Raw genomic sequence first — 20,998 nt, 5'->3', positions numbered from 1 at the left:
TATAAGAACCATTCCATGAATATTTAATATTCCCTCAAAGCCATGAGTTCTGCAAGGCTGCAATCCCCCTCCTCCTGCCCAGAGCACAAACTAAGGGGTTCCTGTGATCCACACAGCACAAGATGGAGGATCATAAGGAATGGGGGATGGCTCCACACCATATGCATGCATTGGCCTAGTTCTAGGGAGACCCCTGCCAAGCCAACCATCAGTCCAGTTTATTTTCCAGGTCTTATGCCCACTCAGTTGATCTCAATCCTTTGCAAAGCACCCTGATGCAGTTAGCACTTTCCAATCACACTGACATCATCCTGTTATTTCTAAGCCCAGGCTCCCTCCTGCTCCTCTGATCTGGTGATGGGCTTTTCATCAGCACCACATGGCCTGCTCACCCACCCTTCTGCCTCCCTGCTTTCGCTCATACCCGTTTTCAGTGCTGGTTCCACAAACCTTTCCCTTTTGGGACTGTAACAGACTAGAAATAGGCTTAAGTTGGAAGGCAGAAGAAGGAGAAGGAGACGGAGGGAAAGCTGCATTCTTGCCATCCTACTGCCCTCTCATGGAATCATGAGCAAAGTGAATGCTCAGTGAGACAGGCAGAACTAAGCCAGGAAGGAAAGCTCCATCCAGGGCTGCCTGAGATGCCCAGGAGCAGGGAAAGATGGACAGCTCAGAGGACCCAAGAACTATAAGCTGGGAACAAGAGTTATTTTCAAAGGACAAAGGGCAAGGCCCAAACAGAAGCAGCTCTACCTGTCCCAAAACCTCAATTATCCCCACAGCTAACTTCTCCCAACAGAAAAAGTCCTAATTCCTGATGGAGGTTAGAACATGGGAATCCCACACACTATGTGGCAAAAAGACCTGAATCTGTTGCCATGCTAGAGGCAGGGATGGGAGGTATGTGGAACACTGCCCACTGCACACATTTCCCCTATTATCCTGCAATGCCCATTTATATCAAAGAAGGTATTAAAAATGTTTAAAAGTTCCCATTCCCCCCGAAAAAGGCACATATTCAGCAAAGGAAAGCTCTAACAAACCCAGGAAATGTCCAAGAAGAAAATATCTTTATTTGGCTGATATTTGTGATCTATTATGAAATAAAAGTTAGGAAGTCCAAGTCGAAGTGAATCATGCTCAATCCACATTGAGATCTTCAATCTACTAACTGAAAGCTAGGACCAATGGTCTCCTCCACTCAGAACCTAAGAGAGCCAAGGGAAGAAAAAAATATCTGCCTGGATAACCCCAGCTCTGGCCTAGTGTGGCTCGTTCATTCATGTATTCATTCTCTCAAATGTTGAACAAAACACACCCAAGCACTTCCTATGTTCCAGGCAGTGGGCCAGGTGCTGAACACATAGACATGAATAGGACAGAATCGCCACCCTCAACTTGCTCAGTCTCTAGGAAACTTGCTTTCTCAAAAAGCAAATTCTTCTTGAAAGCCCTATCCACAGTCATGCTCCTACACAAAAAAACTGAGTATCTCCTAGGATTCCATCAATTGGTCTTAATGGTGAATGAGAAGAAAACACAGTTGTCATGTCAAGGAAACAAACAGATGCAAAGAACAGTTTCAAAGTAGACGTGTATCAGAAGTGTATTCAGAGGTGCCACATTTGACAGAAAGAATTCATTAAAGTCACAAACAAAACTTAGTCAATAATGCAGAACCAAAAAGCTGGGCAATTTCTGAGATAAAAGACAAAACCTAATTATGAAAAGGGTTCTGCCCAGCAGGTAGAGTTGGGTCACCTCGGAAGGCCCACCCACATCTTGGATCTTAAATACCAAATTGGGGCCTGTCACCAGCATCTGAAACCTCCACTGGCCTGAGACAGTACACTGGCTCTCAAAGTGAGGTGAAGACTTAGAAACATAAGGCAGAAAATAGAAGGGATAATAGGGGAAAAAACTGTGTTAGAAACACTTTTGTTTTATTGATTGGTTTTATGATCATTCTAATAGAGTGTGGCCTGTTTGATTTCAAGATATTTAAGATATCTAAAAGAATCTTAATATATGAGACTTATGAAAGTTTTAACTGACTGAGCTGAGCCTGTAGCCCAGCTTTAAATGTTTGGGCAAATCTAACTTGTGAACTTCGTAATTCATTGGTTGTGAAAATCCTTTGAGAATATTTAAATACTAATTGTTTAAAAATTAATAAATCAGACACTAGACAAAGAACACACAGTCAGGAATATTCTTTTCCAATTACAAATCCACCCTGGAGGTTTTTAGGTATTACATCAACACAATGAGTTTTGCTGTTCGTTTGTTCTTTATAAAGAACATTCCGGTGGCAGCATAGGACAGACTGCAGAGAAAAGGATTAGAATTTGGGAGGGTGTTCCAGAAGCTATTCCCATCCACACTCTGCATTTTTTAGCCCTGGAACCTTTGCTCAAGCTGTTCAGTTGCCTAGATTATTCCCTAATGTCCTTCACGTCCAAAACTCAGCTACTCTTCAAGACCCAGCTCAAATGTCATCTCATCCACCAAGGCTTTTTGATGTACAGGCAAGTAATTTCTTCCCCCTACGGTCTGTGACACTGCAGAATCTATGAGGGCAATAAGCATATCTCACTTACACAGATGTGACCTATAGAGCCTAGTGAAGCACCTCACATGGGAACATTCAAAAATGATTATTTGATACATGAATAAATGAATGGATTCCCTATTCCTCTTATCCCTCCCCAAACCCCAGAAATCCTGGACAGGCCCGTGAAAAAATGGTTCTCTTTCCAAACACACATCCCACAAATAGGAGGGCTTCAGAAGGAAGGAGGGGTACACTGGGCTGAGGCATTGCTGGTAGGAGCTTCAGGGCCTCAGACTCTTACCTCATACTCAAAGTTGCCCCCCAGGGCCCCAAGGTCCAGGTGCAGGTTCTTGAGAAGCTCACTGGAGCTGTGGATACTCTGTAAACAATATGATTAGGGGTGTAAATCTAAAGGAACTGGTCAGCTGAGGGTGAGGGGCACACAGAGGGAGAAGGGTACTGCTGAGCAGGTAAATAGTGCCCAGGCAGGGCTTCAGGGGACTCCAGAGCAGGACCTCCAAGAAGGCCTCACTAAGCAGCTCTTTATCTAATGTGAGCAAAGCTTTGCACCAAGCAAGTGGCCAAGAAGCTCCCTGTTGTTGTGCTTTCTGGATCAGATTTAGGAGGATTATAGAGTGGTCAAGAAATGAAGCTGTTGACTAGAAATTCTTTTTTTTTTTTTTTTTGTAGTTGGACAAAATGCCTTTATTTGTTTATTTTTATGCAGTGCTGAGGATCGAACCCAGTACCTCACACCTGCTAGGAAGTGCTCTGCCACTAAGCTACAGCCCCAGCCCCCATCTTTATTTATTTTTAAGACAGTACAGAAGTAGCTGGGCATGGCAGTATATGCCTATAGTTCCAGTTACTCAGGAGGCTGAGACAGGAGGATCACTTGAGCCCAGGAGTCCAAGACCAGCCTGGGCAACACAGTGACACCCCATTTCAAAAACAAAACCATAGAACAGAGGTAAGCCAAAGGTGGAAACAACCCATGTATACATCAACAGACAAGTGGATAAACAAAACATGATATAAATATATGATGGAATATTATTCAGCCTTCAAAAGGAACAAAGTTCTAATACATGCTACATGAATCTTGAAAACAAAGTGAAAGAACCAGACACAAAAGGAATAATGTTCTATAATTCCACTTACACAAACCATCTAGAATAGGCAAATTCATAGACAGAAGAAAGCTTAGAGGTTACCAGGGCCTAGAGGGAGGGGGAATTGGAGTTATTATTCAATGGATATGGACCTTCTTTTTGGGATTATGAACAAGTTCTGGAAATGGATAGTGGAAATGGCTGCACAACACTGTGAAGGTAACCACCGAATTGTAATCTTAAAATGGTTAAAATGGCAAATTTTATGTCATATATAGTTTATCACAATAAAAAAATTTTTCAAGCCAGGCATGTGGCACAGGCCTATAATTCTAACTATTCAGGAGGCTAAGGCAGGAGAATCACAAGTTGGAGGCCAGCCTGAGCAATTTAGCAAGACACTGCCTGAAAATATAATTTCAAAAAAGAAGAGCTAGTGGCAAAGCACTAACAAGGGTGGAAGGGAGAGAACAGAGGATTTCCAGGCCAGAGAGGATTTGATCATACCTGGTTGTCACTTTCCTCTTCATCCTCCTCATTGGTCTCCTCCCCTAAGCCCAAGAGGCTGAGCGCATTCTTGTCCTCATGGATGGAGCCCAAGAGGCCCTTTGTAAATGCAGAAGTCTTGAGACCCTGTGGAGGCTCCAAGATAGAGAAAGAACATCAAGAAACTTACCAGAAAGACCTTCAGAATGACCTTGGAATGCCTTCCTCACTCTCTGGATATCTCCCAGATCAAGTCCCACCATGCCCATGAAGCTGAGCCAGCTCACACTACTAACTCCTTCCCCAGCTCCTACTGCACTGGCTACACGGATTAGGAAATTAGCACTGATGGTCCTACAGCATGGTCTATCCTCTACCTCCCAGAGTCCATGTTCAGCATCACACAGGTGTGATTCATCTTCCAAACCAGATTATGAACTTTGAAGACTCACCCTATTCCCTCTATTTTTCATTGATAGGCCAGATCTCACAATAACTAAACACTCTGCAGGCCAGGGAAAGTACTCACCAGCGGGAGTTCTCCAAGCTGACCAGACTCTGCTGAGCTCCCCAGGCTCACGCTTTGAGATCCACGAAGAGCAAAGGGTGGGGGATCCATAAGGCCTCGCAAGGGAGCCAGGCCCCCAAGAGGAATGTGGACTGGGGCTAACGAGGAACCCAGAGCCTGGGCAACAGAAAACATCTTGTTACAAACCCAAGAAACCACGTGGCTCTGCAAGTGTCGGAGACAGATATAAAAATAAAACATCTAAATCCTGCCCGCTCAAATTTAAACCACCTCCGCTTGGAGGCTGCTAATGAAACACAACATCCAGAAATTACCATTGTGCCAACTGTGTAAGAAATCACAGGCTGGCTTCCTGATTCTCATAACTCGAATGCTATCTCACATAAACAGTCCTCTTACATCTGGCAGATGCAGCATGGGGTTCTGCTCTCCTTTCAGAAGCCACATAGGAAGTACGTGGGAAGAGAGCACAGAGACAAAACCCTCATCTACCAGAAGGAGAAGTCTCAACTGATAAAGTTTGCAATTGAGGAGTTAAGAAAAAGCGATCTCAGCAGATTATTGACAAAGATGGAAGTAAACACTAGAAAAAAGTGGTTGCCTCTGGGGCAGGCTCTGCACACTAGAGAACTGCTATACTTTGTTATGTCTTTATACTATTTGACTTGATCTTTAACTATGGGCATGTATTACTTTAATTAAAATAAACATTAAGTATGAAAAACTATGCATAAGCAACAAAACTGAACTCTTTTCCCTCTCCACTGATGAAGAAAGTGGCTGTCTGGAGCCTTGACAAGGTGCAGCAGTGGCCTGATCAGATCCCTTCTTTTCCCTGTTCTCATAAGGGCTCATGCCAGCAAGGACTGAGGAAAGTAAACTAGGCTGGAGTGAGAATGTGTGAGCCCTACGGCTACTCACAGACTCTTGGATTTCCAGCTTATACATCTGCAAGATTAAGAGGGTGCATGCCGTGCCTCTGAGAACATTTGCTGAGCAGCTTAAATGAGATAACAAAAACAAAAGGGGCTTTTGTGAGTGGTCTAGGGCTGTCCCAACCTTATGGAATTTTTGTTATTATAAGGATTCATATATGATCATGTGGGTTTAGCAGAAGCCAGGGGACAATTTATAAAAAACTCTTTAAAGTGACTTTAAAAGTCACTTCTCAAACTTAAAATGTATAAAACAGAGCAAAAAATTCATTCCTTTCTAATCCCACAGGGACTGAAAATAAAAAGGGGAACCCAGAGATGGGCAGGTTGAAGAAGGTCAGATCTACCATCTTTTTAGCAACCGCCTCAACACAGGGGCCAGGTCACAGGACAGGTCCTAGCAGGGCCTATTTCTGCACAGGAAGGGTATCAGATATTCAGCATGAGATGAGGTGGGAATCATCCTAAGTCTCTGTAGCTCCCCCACCATACAGCATGCTGTAGATCTTTGTTAGGGGAAAAAGAAGCTGATGATCATAGAACTAGCCAACAATGCTGGAACACTATGCTGATACTGGCTAAACACCTTAATGTCTCATCTTCTTTCACACAACCTGAGGAAGCCTCTGCCATTGACCCCATGTAAGCAAACAGAGGTTGGTGAGGCCAAGAACCCTGCCCAAAGTCACAGGCCAGTGAGGAACAGAGCTGGGACTAGAAACCAGTGTTATCTTTAAGACAGTATTTTGTACCACCTTTTGACTCTGGCAGAAAAGAGATCCAGGAAAGCTTCTCTGAGTGAACTATAAGCAAAGTGGGCTTGCTCCTCCTGCCATTAGTCCCTCCAACCAGCTCCAGCATATCAGCAAGTGAAATTCTTCCCACACTGTATTTATGGAAAATTACAGACTCTTAACATGGTTAATTTGCTAACGTGCTGGGGGCTTGAGGGAGGAAGATGGGCATGCTGAGGGCTTTGTTCTCCCAGGCCTTTACTAAATCAGTGGTTAGCAGGGAAATTATACATTCCTGGCTCCTAGTTGATCATCTTCTATAGATAGCCATTAATTCTTGAGTATGGAGCCATGCATGGCATTGTCCTTCAGAGCAGATAAACTCATTGCCATTGGGCTAATTAAAACTTTCAGGATAATCTGCAGTTTATCCGATATTTATAGTGCTGTAGTAGTTATTAGAGCTAACAGAGAACCAGTGCATGCCAGTTATTAGGAACCAGAGGGAACAATGGGTAAAGCCACAGCTGGGCCATAGCAAAATAGCCAGGGAAATTCAGATTGATACCCACAGCATTTGATCCAATTGGACTTCTGAATGAAGAAGATGATTGATGACTCTTTAAACGAAAAAAGGGTCAGAATGAGAGGGCAAGCCCAGTCCTTCGGTAAATCCCAGTCGGTAAGGAAGTAAAGTCATAAACAGGGTCTACACAAGCCTGACACAGACTGGTCAAGTAATTTTCTGGGCACCCTGGGAGACAAGCAGCAGAAACAGCTCACCAAAAGGCAGAGGGAGATCAAGGGCTTGAGTTCCTCATGAAAATATTAACTCTCCAGCTCTGTACGCCACCAAGGCACAAGTTCAGAGCTCTGGGGTGGGGTGCCTACTTAGAAGGACCCCTCTTTCAATCAGCTGATGAGAAAGGCTTCCCAAATCACAGGAGGTATTATAGCCTGTGCAGAGTCAGGATCAGTGCCACCTTGCCTACCCTCAGAACATACCACCTTCACAGCATATGAACACTCAAGAATTACAGTTACATCCAGGGAAGGGAAGTCAGAAAAGGTCTCAGCCCTTTGCAAGTGATTGATAGGGTAAAATAAATGTGAAATGCATGTGATGCCATAAGACATCTGGGTAGTTAAGGGACCAACAGCTACCAAGGGGTGTGAGTGACAGGAAAGCAGACATGAGGGGTATGATAAGACAACCACTCCACCTGCTCCCTCCCTGCTAAGTTTACTTTCTCTAAGAAGCCTACCTGGTTGAGAAGCTGCAGCTTGCCTGGCTCTGCAGCAGGCCCTCTGCTGGAATTCAGCTCACCTAGCCCCTGCCTGAAAGGGCTGCTGCTTGGCTGGCCATGGGCTTGCTGAGGGCCCTCCTGCTCTGCAGGAGCAAGGGCTACCTTCTGAGGATGTTCCAGCAGCTCTGGCCCCCAGGCCAGAAACCTCGAGTCCCTCTCCATGGTTCTGACAGCCTCGTGCTCACCCTCACTAGACATCCTGGAGGACTCAACAGCCATGCAACAGACCATGCTGGCAATGTCTTTGCATGGCATTTCCTGCATGTTTTCAGGCAGCCCCAGGCCCTCCAGTCGCCTAGAGATCTTGACCATCTGCAGGATGTGCTGGTAGAACCTCTGATCCTCAGAGTAGTCTTCACTCTCTGACTGCTCCTCAGCAGAGCTCTGCATGTGGGACAATTGGGGCACCAGGTATGGGCAGGCATGTTGATCTCCGGGCTCAGGGCCTGACTGACCCACATCCGGCACAGATCCGGGGGAGCTCTGCAGGTCCCAAGGGAAGTTGTTCACCTCACCCAGGATCTGAGAGCCAAGATGCAAGGCCAGGTTGTTGCTGCAGCCACTGCTGCTCTCCATATCAGCCCCAGATACACTCGCCTTCCTATCTTCACTCGGGGGCTCTGGAGACCCTGGGGGGTATCTCTTCTCACTAGTAGGAGCCCCTGTAAGGGCATTCTGGGCCGCTTCTGATGCCAGGGTGTCAGGAGATATTACGAAGAGTCCCTGCAGTGGATCTTCGGCTGAGGCCCCTGGAGCCTCAGGGATACTGGTCTCTGTTTCCTTGCAGCTCCCTGGGGTATCCTTGTGGACAAGGTTGGCGACTTGTCCCATCCACAGTCCTGGGGGCTCTCTCCTTCGCCTCCCTCTGCCCAGGCTCCCACCTTCCCCAGGAGCTCCCTGCCAGTTCAGGTCTTTAGCTGGGCTGCTATCTAGTAAAAAGAGTTTGCTCTTTCTCCTAGGTGGCACATGGTCAGAAGAACACAGGGACAGGGAGGGTTCTTCCTCAGGAGATGGTAAAGGAATGGGGCTCTGACCCTTGTCCCCTGCAGGGCCAGTGGAGCTCACTGTGGTTATGCTGTGGCTGTGCTGCTCACCTTTTAGCTGTGGGCCCTTGATGGCTTCAGAAGGCTTAGAGTGGACAGGGGTCTGGCTCCTGCTTTCTAACACATCCTGCCCATTCCAGAGAGGCCCAGTATTCTGAGGGCCCAGGGCACCAGGTTTCTGCTGTCTGGTCCTCATTTCCAACTCTTCTATTTCAGGGTCTGAAAACCCCAGGTAGATTTTCTCTGTTGCCTTCTGGGGTGCCTCCAGACCCTGCTGATGGGCTAATTCTGTCCTGCACTGGGTTGGAGCCCTACCTAAGATTTTCTCCACATCAGCAAAGATCTGGTGGGTTCGGGAAGCTTGATTTTTGGAAAGTGGCTGCAGCTTGCTAGGAAGAGCACCCGTGAGAGGCCAAGGGGTGTCACCCAGGCATGGGCTCTTCCCTTTCTTAAAGGAGCCCTCACTTCTAGCCTGCATATCTTGGTCTAGGTCCAAATCAGCAAGCCCAGGTGCTGGGAGAGAGGATGGGCCACGGAGAAAGGAGGAAGAAGGCAGAAGTCCCTGCTCGGGCTGTGTCTCCTAGATGGATATATAAACATGCAGAGAAAACTAAGACAAAGCACTTCTGATTTATACTTGCTACTTCAGCCCTTGGTAAGCACTTAGCACAAAACCACCCTCCATTTAAAGTAAAGCAGAAATCAAAGTGGGAAGAAAAGCTAAAAACTCCTTTGGGTTGAAAATGTTTTGTGGACTCCAGTTTTCTTCTCTATACAGAGCAGGCTGGACTAGATCAGTGTCCTGCAAACCTTGCTCCGTGGAACCTGAGGGACTCAGTATGGGGCAGGGCACTATAAAGTATGCATGTGACAAAGAAAAGGTATCACCCAGACTTACATTCCCAGGTTCAACCAGAGCAGTTTCATTTCTTTTTTGATAAGTTGGACCTCTATAGAGAACTGTTTTGAAAATAGGGCTTTACTATTAACAAAATTCTGAAAATCACCAGCCAGGTCATCCCTACAGTGCCATCTAGCTCTCAGGTTCTGTGATTGGTTAATTTTATAAAATCTGCCAACTTTACCAAGGACTTCTAGAAAATGCCTCATTGGGAAACAAAGGGGAAACAACCAATGCCCTAAAGCTTGGAAACTCAGTCCAGTGAAATACCCAGAAAGTCACAGAAGAAACCCTAAAAAACCAACAACCTCTGCTAACACTCAACTAAACACTACCCAGTGAAGAGTTCACACCTTCAGAGGCCCAAGCCACCTGAGTCTGGGTTGCCCATCTGGCTCACCTGTCCCCTAAACAAGCTTGAGGTACCTGTCCTGAGCCCTAAGAACCAGATGGATGGGCCACAGCTGTCCAGTCATTCTCATTTCCTGAAATCGCAGTAGGAGCCCTTTTTAACAGAAAGTTCCTGGAATTCAGACACACACCCAGGACTGAGTCTGTCACCAAGTCCCTTCCCCAGAACCCACTCTACATTCCCTTTCCCATCTTCGGTCATGTCAGCACCTGCAGGATGCTTGATTTTCATTTCAAATAATTCCAGGGAAGTAAAAACCTACCTTTTGCCCCTCAAAACATATGATTTGAAAATTCAAACTATTTGGAAATTACCTGTCCTCTTCTATCTAGAGGAATGAACTTGTTATCTAGTTTCTCAGAACCACAGTGATATGTGGGGGAGGGGGTATCAATAAAGCTAGACACAATAAAAAAGCTAAATTAATCAACAACTGTACAGAGCCAGAATTGATACCTTAGGAAAGTAAGCAGGACTAGGGGTGTGACTCAGTGGAAGAGGCCTTGCCTAGTATGCATGCAAAAAATAAAAAAAGATGAATATCCTCATTGAGACGCAAGCAACAGACTTTGGTGAGAAATAAAGACTATAAACAATTGGACAAAACAACTGGACTACTGAAAAAATATTCTCAGTTCTCCCCATTTGGCTGAACTGAGTTCCTATGAGCCTCCCTTCCTCAATGTGCCCACAGGCTCCAGGCATGGGGGAGGAAGGCCTGGTGCCAGCACCAACAGCAGGAGGGGAGGGCCCAGGCCTCTCTTCCATGAAGCTCCAATTCCATTCCTTCCCCTGTAAAACAAAGGTAATAACTTCTGCCTCCTAAGTGCAGAAATACTGCAGAGACAAATAAAATAACAATGAATAAGAGCACTTTAAACTCAGCACAAAAATTACTCAAGACCACAGTGATCACACCGCTATTAAATTTCAGTTATCCACCACTAACCAAAGACACCAAGAAAAAAGCAAGCCATAAATGCAAAAAACTCAAGACTCTGCTTTTGCATCTTGAAGGTATTAGTGTTCTGACTACTGAATTCACAACACTTTAACAAACAATGACCCCACACTACGACAGCTTGACTCTGAGTGAAGAAAAAGCACACTCATTTGTCTAGGCCCATGGGCTTCCATCAACTGTTCCCCGTCCCCACTCTCCAGAATGACAGATGCCATCACCTCTTAGACTACTATGAAACGACAACCATACTTGGTAGAGGGGCACCCTCATCAATCTCATTATGTAACCCAGGCTCCCATGGAAAGAGAAGGAATTGTTTAAGGATAATAACTACTGCTAGAAGCTAAAAGAAAATCAGAAGATGTACTATCAAGAATGTATTATTGTTATTCACCTCCTGCTGAAGACAGCTACAGGTTCTCACTATCCCCTCAGGTTCAGCCCTGGCCTCTCTAAGAGCTGGCATCCACTGACTCACCAGGGGACTTTTGGAGGTGTCTTTGTCCTTCTTTTCTTTCTTTTCCTTTTTCTTTTTCTTGTCTTTCTTCTTAATGGCCCCAGAAGTTGACAGCTTCCCTCGTTCTTGGACCACCAAGTTCCGATAGTGCTCATCACACGGATGGTCCCACATGGACTGCCCGTTGGCAAAGTTGAAATAGTAAATATCACCTGTAATGTCCTGACTGGGGATGAGCAGAGTTCAGAAGTTAGTCCCTGCTCAGAGCCAAAGCTACTTAGGACAAAAAAGAAAAAGAATAAAAGGGGGCAGGAGGCAGAGCAGGAGGAAAGCAGGAAGATAGGAGGGAAGAGAATTAACACAAAATGGAAGAGGTAAGGGCACCACTGGCTAAGATTAAGGAGTTAACTTATATATAGAAAAATGGACTGAGATACTTAGGAATTTCTCTAAATGAAGACATATAATCACTGTAGTTCCTGGAAATTTATTATGCTATACTGGAATAGGAATGAACTTGGTTTTAGTTAGATGGAGAAATATAAACATTATGTCACCCAAGAGATAAATGCTAGGATAGACCTTGTTTAATGTTTAATAAAGAGTCTGAAGAAAAAAATACACTGTGAAAGCTCTGGTTTTACAGAAGATTCTAAACTCACAAGAAGTGATAACCTAAAGTAGTGGGGAACCCAGTAGAAGAAAATAAAGTAGGAGAATCTATGTTTCAACATGGACAAGTCCTAAGTAAACCATTCTTTCCATCCACTATTAACAATAATCTATTAGGACAGCTAACAGGAAAAAGAATCCCATCCCCAAGAACAATATAAAAGATAAAATACACAGGAATGAGTACAAAATGTGTAAAATCTTTACAAAGCTTTACTGAAAAAAGAAAAAAAAAAGGAAAAACAATTGAAGAGGATTCCAAGTTCCTGAAAGATTCAGATCTATGCCAATTATCTTCCTATTAATGTAGGAATCCAATACAATCCCAATAAGGTTACTTATGAATTTGACATGTTGAATCTTTAATTCAAATAAAAGGGAACATTTTTCAGAAACAGGGAAATATCAGGAGTGCTATGGTCTGGATGTGTATTGCCCCTAAGGGGTTCAAGTAGGAAGTTTGGTCCCCAGTATGGTGATATTGAGAACTGGCTGACCCTTTCAGAGATGGAGCCTACTGGAAGATGGTTACATCACTGGAGGAAATTCCCTTAGAAGGCATTAAGTCAGATCTTGTGGGATCCCTGAGTTAGTATGAAGCACCCAGCCTCAGGTATTTCATTATAGTAATGGAAACAAACTGGTACTGAGAATAGGGTCATTGCATACCTGACAATGTGGAGGAAGCTTTGGAACTAGGTAATGGGCAGAAAAACGAGCTAAGAAAAGCCTAGAATGCTATAAGCAGAGTGCTATGGGTACTTCTGGTAAGTTTTCAAAAGACAAGGAGACTAGGGAACTAGCTTCTGATGGAAATGATCCAAATGGAAACTGTAGTAAAGGTCACTATTGTTACACAGACACGAAAAGACTTGGATGCATTGTGTCCATGCTCTAAAGCTTTATAAAAGGCCAAATTTAAGAATGACAGACTAATTTATCTGGCAGATTTGGGATTGGCAATTGTTTAATTGATAATATTTCTATATGAATAATAATGTTATTGGAAAGACTGCTAAACTTTCATTAATAATACACACATGCTAAACAAGTACTCTACCAATGAGTTATATCCCTAGCCCTAGAAATTTATTTTGAAAGAAACATACAAAACTTCAGGCAACATGTTTAACTAAACTGAAGGAAATATGTAACCTTTCCCTGCCACCAAAGATAAAAATGGGACTAATACATTATAACAACAACAAATTTTTTTTTTCAAACTCAACCAGAAAGAAAAATTCTCAGGTGCCAGAAACAGAAAGAAACCAAGAAACCTAAGTAATAAATACATAACTGAGAAGCCAAGGTTGGTATATGATTTGGATATAAGTCCTGGGAAACTGGGGTTTAATGTTAATTTAGGGACAGAAATGTGGCCTTAGGCCTTGATGAATTTGGTAATCAGCACTGAGACCCTTGCTTAAGAACACTAACTCCACAAACACACACACACAAAAAACCACGCCCTAACAGGTGTGGAAGCAGCAAGTGAGCATGGTGCCCACTCCAGGATCTAAGCAGACAGAAAAGATCTTATGACAAATTGAAACTTCAAGATGCATGTAGGCACACAGTCCAAAACATGGTAAGGGAATACAAGTCAGAAAATTAATACAAAAACTGATTCTAAACTACTGAAAAGCCCCTGGGAGAAGCAATTGTGAAGCCACTTAACAAGTGAGGAAGGAGACTCTCACAGGAAATAATCCCCACAGGAAATGAATTCACAAAATTCATCATAAAAATTACAAATCGGGCTGGGGAGATAGCTCAGCTGGTAGAGTGCTTGCCTCACAAGCACAAGGCCCTGAGTTCGATCCCCAGTACCGCAAAAAAATAAATAAATAAAATAAAAATTACAAATCATGTGAGGAAAGAGTTCAACATGAGGGAAAATCAGAAGACATAATGAAAAGAAGAATTAGTATACCATAAAACTTGAGATAGTAGAACAATAAAAAGAAAACTCAAAATAACATTTAAAATTATTATAGTGGGCTGGGGATATAACTTAGTGGTAGAGCGTCTGCTTAGCATGTACAGGGTCCTACATTGAATTCCCAGCACTGGAGAAAAAAAAATATGATATGGATGAAAGGGGTAGAATCCATAATGGAAGAACAGAATTCTAAAGATAAAAAGGAAAGGTTGGGTGCAGTGGCACAAGTCCGTAATCTCAGCTATTTGGGAGGCTAAGGCTGAAAAATCACCAGTTCAAGGATAGCCTGGGCAACCTGAAGAGACTCTGCCTCAAAATAAAAAATAAAAAGGGCTGGGAATAGAGCTCACTGGCAGAGCACCCCAGGTTCAATTCCCAGGACTGCAAAAAATAAAAAAATAAAAAACGGAAATTGTAGGAATGAGTAGTTATCTAAAAAAAAAACAGAAACAAGTTAAACAACAGATTTGGTACAGAAGAAAAATCAAATAACGAATTGTAAAATATACCAAAGGAAATTACCCAGAATGCAATATGGGAAATAAAGAGCTGTTTAAAATATTAAGGAGACGTGGAGTATAAAACATGAAGGTCCATTTTTTTAAAAAAGCTGATTTTGAGAAAATTAATACAACTTGCAAACTTCTAAAATATTCAAGAAGAAAAGAAATGTCATAAAGTTTAAAAAATGAAAAGGGACATAACTACAGAATCAGTAGAGATTTTAAAACCATACAAGGAAATTAAGAACTGATGTTAATAAAGTTTAAACCTACCCTAAATGGACAATTTCCCAGGAAAAAAACAGGTTACCAAAATTGACTCAAGATGACATGGAAAGCCTGAATTGGCCCATAGTCATTAAAATATTGAACTGTCAAAAATCTTCTCACACTACACAGAGGCCCAAAATGAGTTTTACCAAATCCTCAAATAACCCTATCCTATGTGAGAGAAAAGGTACATTCATACATTGCCGGTGGGACTGCAAATTGGTGCAACCACTCTAGAAAGCAATATGGGGATTCCTCAGAAAACTTGGAACAGAACCACCATTTGACCCAACTATCCCACTCCTTGGTAAATACCAGAAGAACTTAAAATAAACATACTACAGTGATGAAACCACATCAATGTTCATAGCAGCTCAATTCACAATAGCTAAGCCATGGAACCAACCTAGGTGCCCTTCAACAGATGAATGGATAAAGAAAATGTGATATGTATATACACAATGAAATATTACTCCACCATAAAAAAAAATAACTTTATGACTTTTTCTGGTAAATGGATGGATCTGGAGACTATCATGCTCAGCGAAATAACCCGATCCCAAAAAACCAAAGATTGAATGTTCTCTTTGATATATGGATGTTAACACACAAGAAGAGGGGGAGGGCAAGAACAGAAACTCAGTGGATTAGAAAAAGGGGAATGAAGGGAAGGGAGGGAGGATGGGTATAGGAAAGACAGTAGAATGGACATAACTTTCCTATGTTCATATACAAATATACAACCAGTAAAACTCTACATCAGGTACAACCACAAGAATGGGATCCTAATTAGAAAAAGTTATACTCCATGTATGTATAATATGTCAAAATATACCATCATATATATCAAAAAAGAATAGAAAAGAACTTAAAAATAAATTTTTTTAAAAACCCTATCCTAAACAAACTGTTTCAACAAAGAAAAATCAGGAAACATTCCCCAAATCACTTTTTGAAGTTAAAACACATTGAATAAAATCAGAAAGGGTCAATCCAATAAAAGTATGGTCAATCTCTGTGATAAACATAATTACAAAAATTATAAATAAAATACTAGCAAACTAAATCCAACACTACCTAAAAATGGTATTCTATTAGCATTTATCCCAGAAATTTCAAAATGTTGTAACATTAGAAAATATATTAATGTTGTTCACCACACTAACAGATTATGGGAACCAAACACAGTATAATTACACCTGTAATTCCAGCAACTCAGGAGACTAAGGCAGGAGAAATGTAAATTCAAGACTAGCCTCAGCAACTTTGTGAAACCTCATTTCAAAATTAAAAAAAAAGAAGAAGAAGAAGAAGTAAATGGGCTGGGTACACAGCTCAGAAGTAGAGTGCCTCAGGGTTCAACTACCAGAATCACAAAAACTTATTAATTATGGGAAAGAAAATCACACGATCATCCCAAAAGATGCAAAAATAAACATTCTATAATGTAACATTTTGGGGGGAAATTAGCATATTAGCATTAGACTGAAACTCTACCTGAAATCTTCAGCAAACAGCAGAAGCGTTGCCTTTAAATTCAGGAATGAGAAATGGATGCCTTCTATCATCGTTTTTTTCTTATTAAAGGGAATTTCCAGTCAATGCAATAATATAAGGAAATGAATTTTAAAACTTCTATACTGAAAATGGAGTAATAAAACTGTTATTTATACAGTATATGTAAAAGAATTTACAAATTTATTAGAAAAGAACATTTGGCATGGCAGCTACATATAGAAGATTAGTAATAAAAACCAACAGTGTAGCCAGGAGTGGGGGCGAGTCTATAGTTCCAGCTACTCTGCAGGCTGAGGCAGCAAGATTACTTCAACCCATGAGTTTGAGACCAGGCAATCTCCCTTAAAAGAAAAAACAAAATCCAACCAATGTTTTCCTATTCACCAGTAACAATCAACTAGAAATACCATAATTATAAAAAGACTCCATCTGCAAGAACACCCAAAAAAAAAAGGTATTTTGAAATATAGCTAACAAAAGCTATGCTATATTTTAAAGAAAATACTGTGAAAAAAATTTGAAGGGCATAATTTTGGCCTAAAAATAGTTTTTATACACACACACACACACACACACACACACACACACACAAAATACTATTTTCAAGAACAAATAGGCTCAGAATTATAAGGAAACAAAGCAGGGTGTAGGGGTGCACGCCGATAATCCCAGCAACTCAGGAGGCTGAGACAGGAGAATCCCAAGTTCAAGGCTAGCCTTAGCAACTTAGTAAGACCCATAGCAATGTGGTGAGATCCTGACTAAACAACAACAACAAAAAATTAAAGGCCAGGGAGGTAGCTTAGTGGTTAAAAAGCACCCCTGGGGTTCAATCACCAACACCAAAAAAAAAAAAAAAAAAGAATTAAAGATCATATAGAGGGGGCTGGGGATATAGCTCAGTTGGTAGAGTGCCTGCCTCACATGCAAAAGGCCCTGGATTCAATCCCCAGGACCACAAAAAATAAAAAATAAAAATAAACAAAAAAGATCATATAGAGGGCTGGGGCTGTAGCTCAGTGGCAGAGCATCTTGCCTAGCATGTGTGAGGCACTGGGTTCAATCCTTAGCACCACATAAACATAAACAAATAAAATAAAGGCATCCTATCCATTCACAACTACAAAAAAAAATTTTTTTAGAAGATCATGTAGAAAAGACCAGCCCTAACAAAACACTAACTCATATAGTTATGACAATTAAAATAGTGTGTTACCCCTAAGAAATTAGAGAAAGAGCAAATCAAACACAAAATAAATCAAAGAAAGGAAATAATAAAGATTCCAGCAAAAATCAATGAAATAGGCCAGGCACAGAGGCATACACCTATAATCCCAGCAGCTCAGGAGACTGAGGCAGGATGGTGAATTCAAAGCCAGCTTCAGCAAAAGTGAGGTGCTAAGCAACTCAGTGAGATCCTGTCTCTAAATAAAATACAAAATAGGGCCGGGAATGTGGCTCAGTGGCCGCATGCCCAAGTTCAATCCCTGGTACATGCCCCAGCAAAAATAAAATCAATGAAATAGGAAGGGGAAAAAATTAATGAGAAATTCATGTAACCAAAGGCTAGTGCTTTAAGAAATCAACAAAATATATAAACCTCCATCCACAGTAATCAGAAAGAGAATGAACAAATAACCAATATCAAGAATGATAGTGGGGACTGGGGAAATAGCTCAGTGGAAAAGCACATGCCTAGCAAGCACAAAGCCCTGAGTCTGATCCCCTGTACCACCAAGGAAAAAAAAAAAATAGATGAAAGGATAAATTCCTCGGAAGACACAAGCTACCAATGCTCATTCAAGAAGGCATGCACTGAATAATCCTGTATCTATTAAAGAAACCAGATTTTTAGTTTAAAATTTTCCCATAAAGAAAACTACAGTCCCAGATGATTTCACTGGTAAATTCTCCCAATAATTAAAGAAGAAAAAATACCAATCCTACCCAGAAAACTGAAGAGGAGGAAATTCATAAATCATTCTATGAACCCAGTATTAAACTGATACCAAAACAAGACAAAAACATTAGGAGAAAAATGATAACTATACACCAATTTTCCCAATGGACATAGATGGAACAAAACCTAACAAAATTTTAGAAAAGCAAATTCAATAAAATATAAAAAAAGTAATAAATCATGACCCAGTGGAGTTTATCCAGGAATATAAGGGTATTTAAACATTCAAAAATAAATCAATATAATTGACTATATGAACAGACAGAAAAGAAAAACTGTGTGATCTTATCAATGGATACATGATAAACATTTGATAAAATCTACACCCATTCGTCCATTCCTGTTTTAAGCTCTCAGTATGCTAGGAATAGAGGGAAACTTTCTCATCCTGTTGATGCACATTTACAAGAAGCCTACAGCTAACATCTACTTAATGATGAAAGACTGAATGCTTTCCCTTAAGAGCAGGAAAAACGCAAAGATGTCCTCTGTCACCATTTCTATTTAATTATACAGAAGGTTCTAATCAGTGCAGTAAGGTAAGAAATAGAAATAAAGGCTAATCAGATAAGAAAGGAAGAAGGGAAAATGTCTTTATTCCCAGAAGACAAGATCATCTCTGCAGAAAATTCTTTGGAATCTAAAATATACTAGACCTGACATAATTTGGTAAGGCTGCACACCACAAGACAACACGCAAAAACCAATTTTATTCATATATAAAAGCAATGAGCAACTAGAAATTGAAAATATACCTTTATAGGAGCATCAAAAATATAAACGGATAAATCTGATAAAAGACAGGTAAGACATGTACACAAAAAAACTACAAAACATTTCTTAGAGATATTAAATAAAACCTAAATAACGGAAACAGACCACGTTCATGGGTTGAAAGATTCAATATTGCTCAAAATGTCAGTTGTCCCCAAACTGATTTATATGCAATCCCAATCAAAATCCTACCAGGAAACTGACAAGCTGATTCTAAAATTCATATGAAAATGCAAAGGACCTAGAATGTGACGTTGGGAAATGGAGAACAAAGTTGGATGATTTACCCTAAAGTGATTTTAAGAGTTACTATAAAGCTACAGTAATAAAGACAGAATAGTACTTATATAAAGACAGACAAATAAATCAATGGAAGAGAACACAGAATCCAAAAAAGACCCTCATATACATAGTCTCAAAAATCTCTAAATGTCCTTCAATATAAGAGTAGTTAACTAAATCAAGACTTTTTTAAAATATGGTACACCTCAGCAGGGGATATCGCTCAGTGACAGAATGCTTGCCTAGCATGTACAAACTCATAGTTTTGACATCAAGCACCACAGGGCTTGGAAAAGTAGAATACCTACAAATGGGAAAGTATACAGCCATTAAAAATGATGAAGCAGACCTACATGAATTGACATAGAAGAGCACTGTATATAATACTTAGGTTTTAAAAAAAAAGTGTGTGGGGTGTGTGGATTTTATAAGGTGAGGAAGGGGAGCTGGCGGTAGAGAGAACTTACCTAGTATACATATGGCTCTGGGTTCAGTCCCTACCACCACACACACACAACAAAAAAAGTCTGGAAGGAATTTACCAATTAACAGTAATGACCTTGAGAAAGGGAGAAGATGACATGTATAAATGAGTTTTAATGAATTATTTAAAAAAAAAAAAAAAACAGTTCATGATCCCCCTACAAGACCAGGGTACACTGACTACCCTGGCAGGTACATGAAAGCAAGTGGCAGAAAGTCTGGCACACAGATGGCTCTTAACCAATGACAGTTTCCTACCTTACTCAGACTGGGTATTGGAAACAAAACAAAACACTATCCTATAAGGTTATCCTACAAATACACCCATGAGTCCTCAGCACTTAGAATACTGTGTGAAGTGCTGACAGATTTCCTACAAGAAATATGTCATGAAAAACTGGAGAAGGTCCAATGAGAGGCAGCTAAAAAGATCAAGAGAAAAAGGAGGTTGCCATGTGAGGAAAAGTTAAAAGGATTACAATCCTTCAGCCAAGAAGAGTAACGCAACAATTGTCATTTTGGAGTACAGCCGACACATTAAATGGCATCGGTAAGAACAAGATGATTACACCCTGTCCACCAAATTGCACCTTAGCTACTGAGAAGGGAGCCCTCTAAGACAACTGAGCACCAGTTTGGGACAAACATAAGAAAATCCACTCTAAGGTAGGAAGTAAACTTATGGCACTCACTTTTGGGAGACAACTTACAAACTCTGTGCATGTGATGAAGAGAAACTACAGAGGGCAGAGCAGACAAAAGACACAGGGAAGTGTCACATTGAGTGGCAAGTGGTGCACTCCTCTGGAAAGAGTGTCAGCAACAACGACATGGTACCTTGCAGCTTTCTCACCTTGGCCACTGTTCTCTCACCAAAACCAGTTTCCATGAGATAAACTGAAGAGTTTCTGCTCCTAACAATCCAAAGAGCTCAAATTGAGAATTAAGATTGCAGAATCCACAAATATGAACCTGTTCATGAACAGGTTACATAAACTCAGGGATGGCAGAACCATGGATTGCCAAGAGAGACAGAAAACCTTTGCCAGTCTATGCAGCCTCACTACAAACGCTTTGGCACCAGTGTCCATTCTGGACAGGCTAAGGAAGTACAACTGTCATGTTCAATTAACAGTATGCACCAGGCACAGGGGCACACA

The 20,998-nt window shown here is 41.4% G+C and overlaps 1 protein-coding gene across 8 annotated transcripts in view; it reads right to left on the bottom strand.

The window, feature by feature from the left end:
• Cep164 (centrosomal protein 164) overlaps nucleotides 1-20,998 on the bottom strand; it is a 64,864-nt gene that overhangs the window by 32,332 nt on the left and 11,534 nt on the right. For 6 of the 8 annotated variants that reach the window (XM_047518828.1, XM_047518829.1, XM_047518823.1 and 3 more), the window contains 4 exons: nucleotides 11,456-11,660; nucleotides 4,682-4,837; nucleotides 4,174-4,308; nucleotides 2,856-2,933 (listed from right to left, as the gene is read on the bottom strand). In XM_047518828.1, coding sequence (XP_047374784.1) covers nucleotides 2,856-2,933; nucleotides 4,174-4,308; nucleotides 4,682-4,837; nucleotides 11,456-11,660 — 574 coding nt within the window. The remainder of the gene's footprint in view (nucleotides 1-2,855; nucleotides 2,934-4,173; nucleotides 4,309-4,681; nucleotides 4,838-11,455; nucleotides 11,661-20,998) is intronic. The other 2 variants (XM_047518824.1, XM_047518830.1) reach the window with 2 other exon arrangements.

Source organism: Sciurus carolinensis, chromosome 11 (assembly GCF_902686445.1).
Source record: "Sciurus carolinensis chromosome 11, mSciCar1.2, whole genome shotgun sequence".
Classification (NCBI taxonomy): domain Eukaryota; kingdom Metazoa; phylum Chordata; class Mammalia; order Rodentia; family Sciuridae; genus Sciurus; species Sciurus carolinensis.
This window is presented reverse-complemented; position numbering and strand designations above follow the sequence as displayed.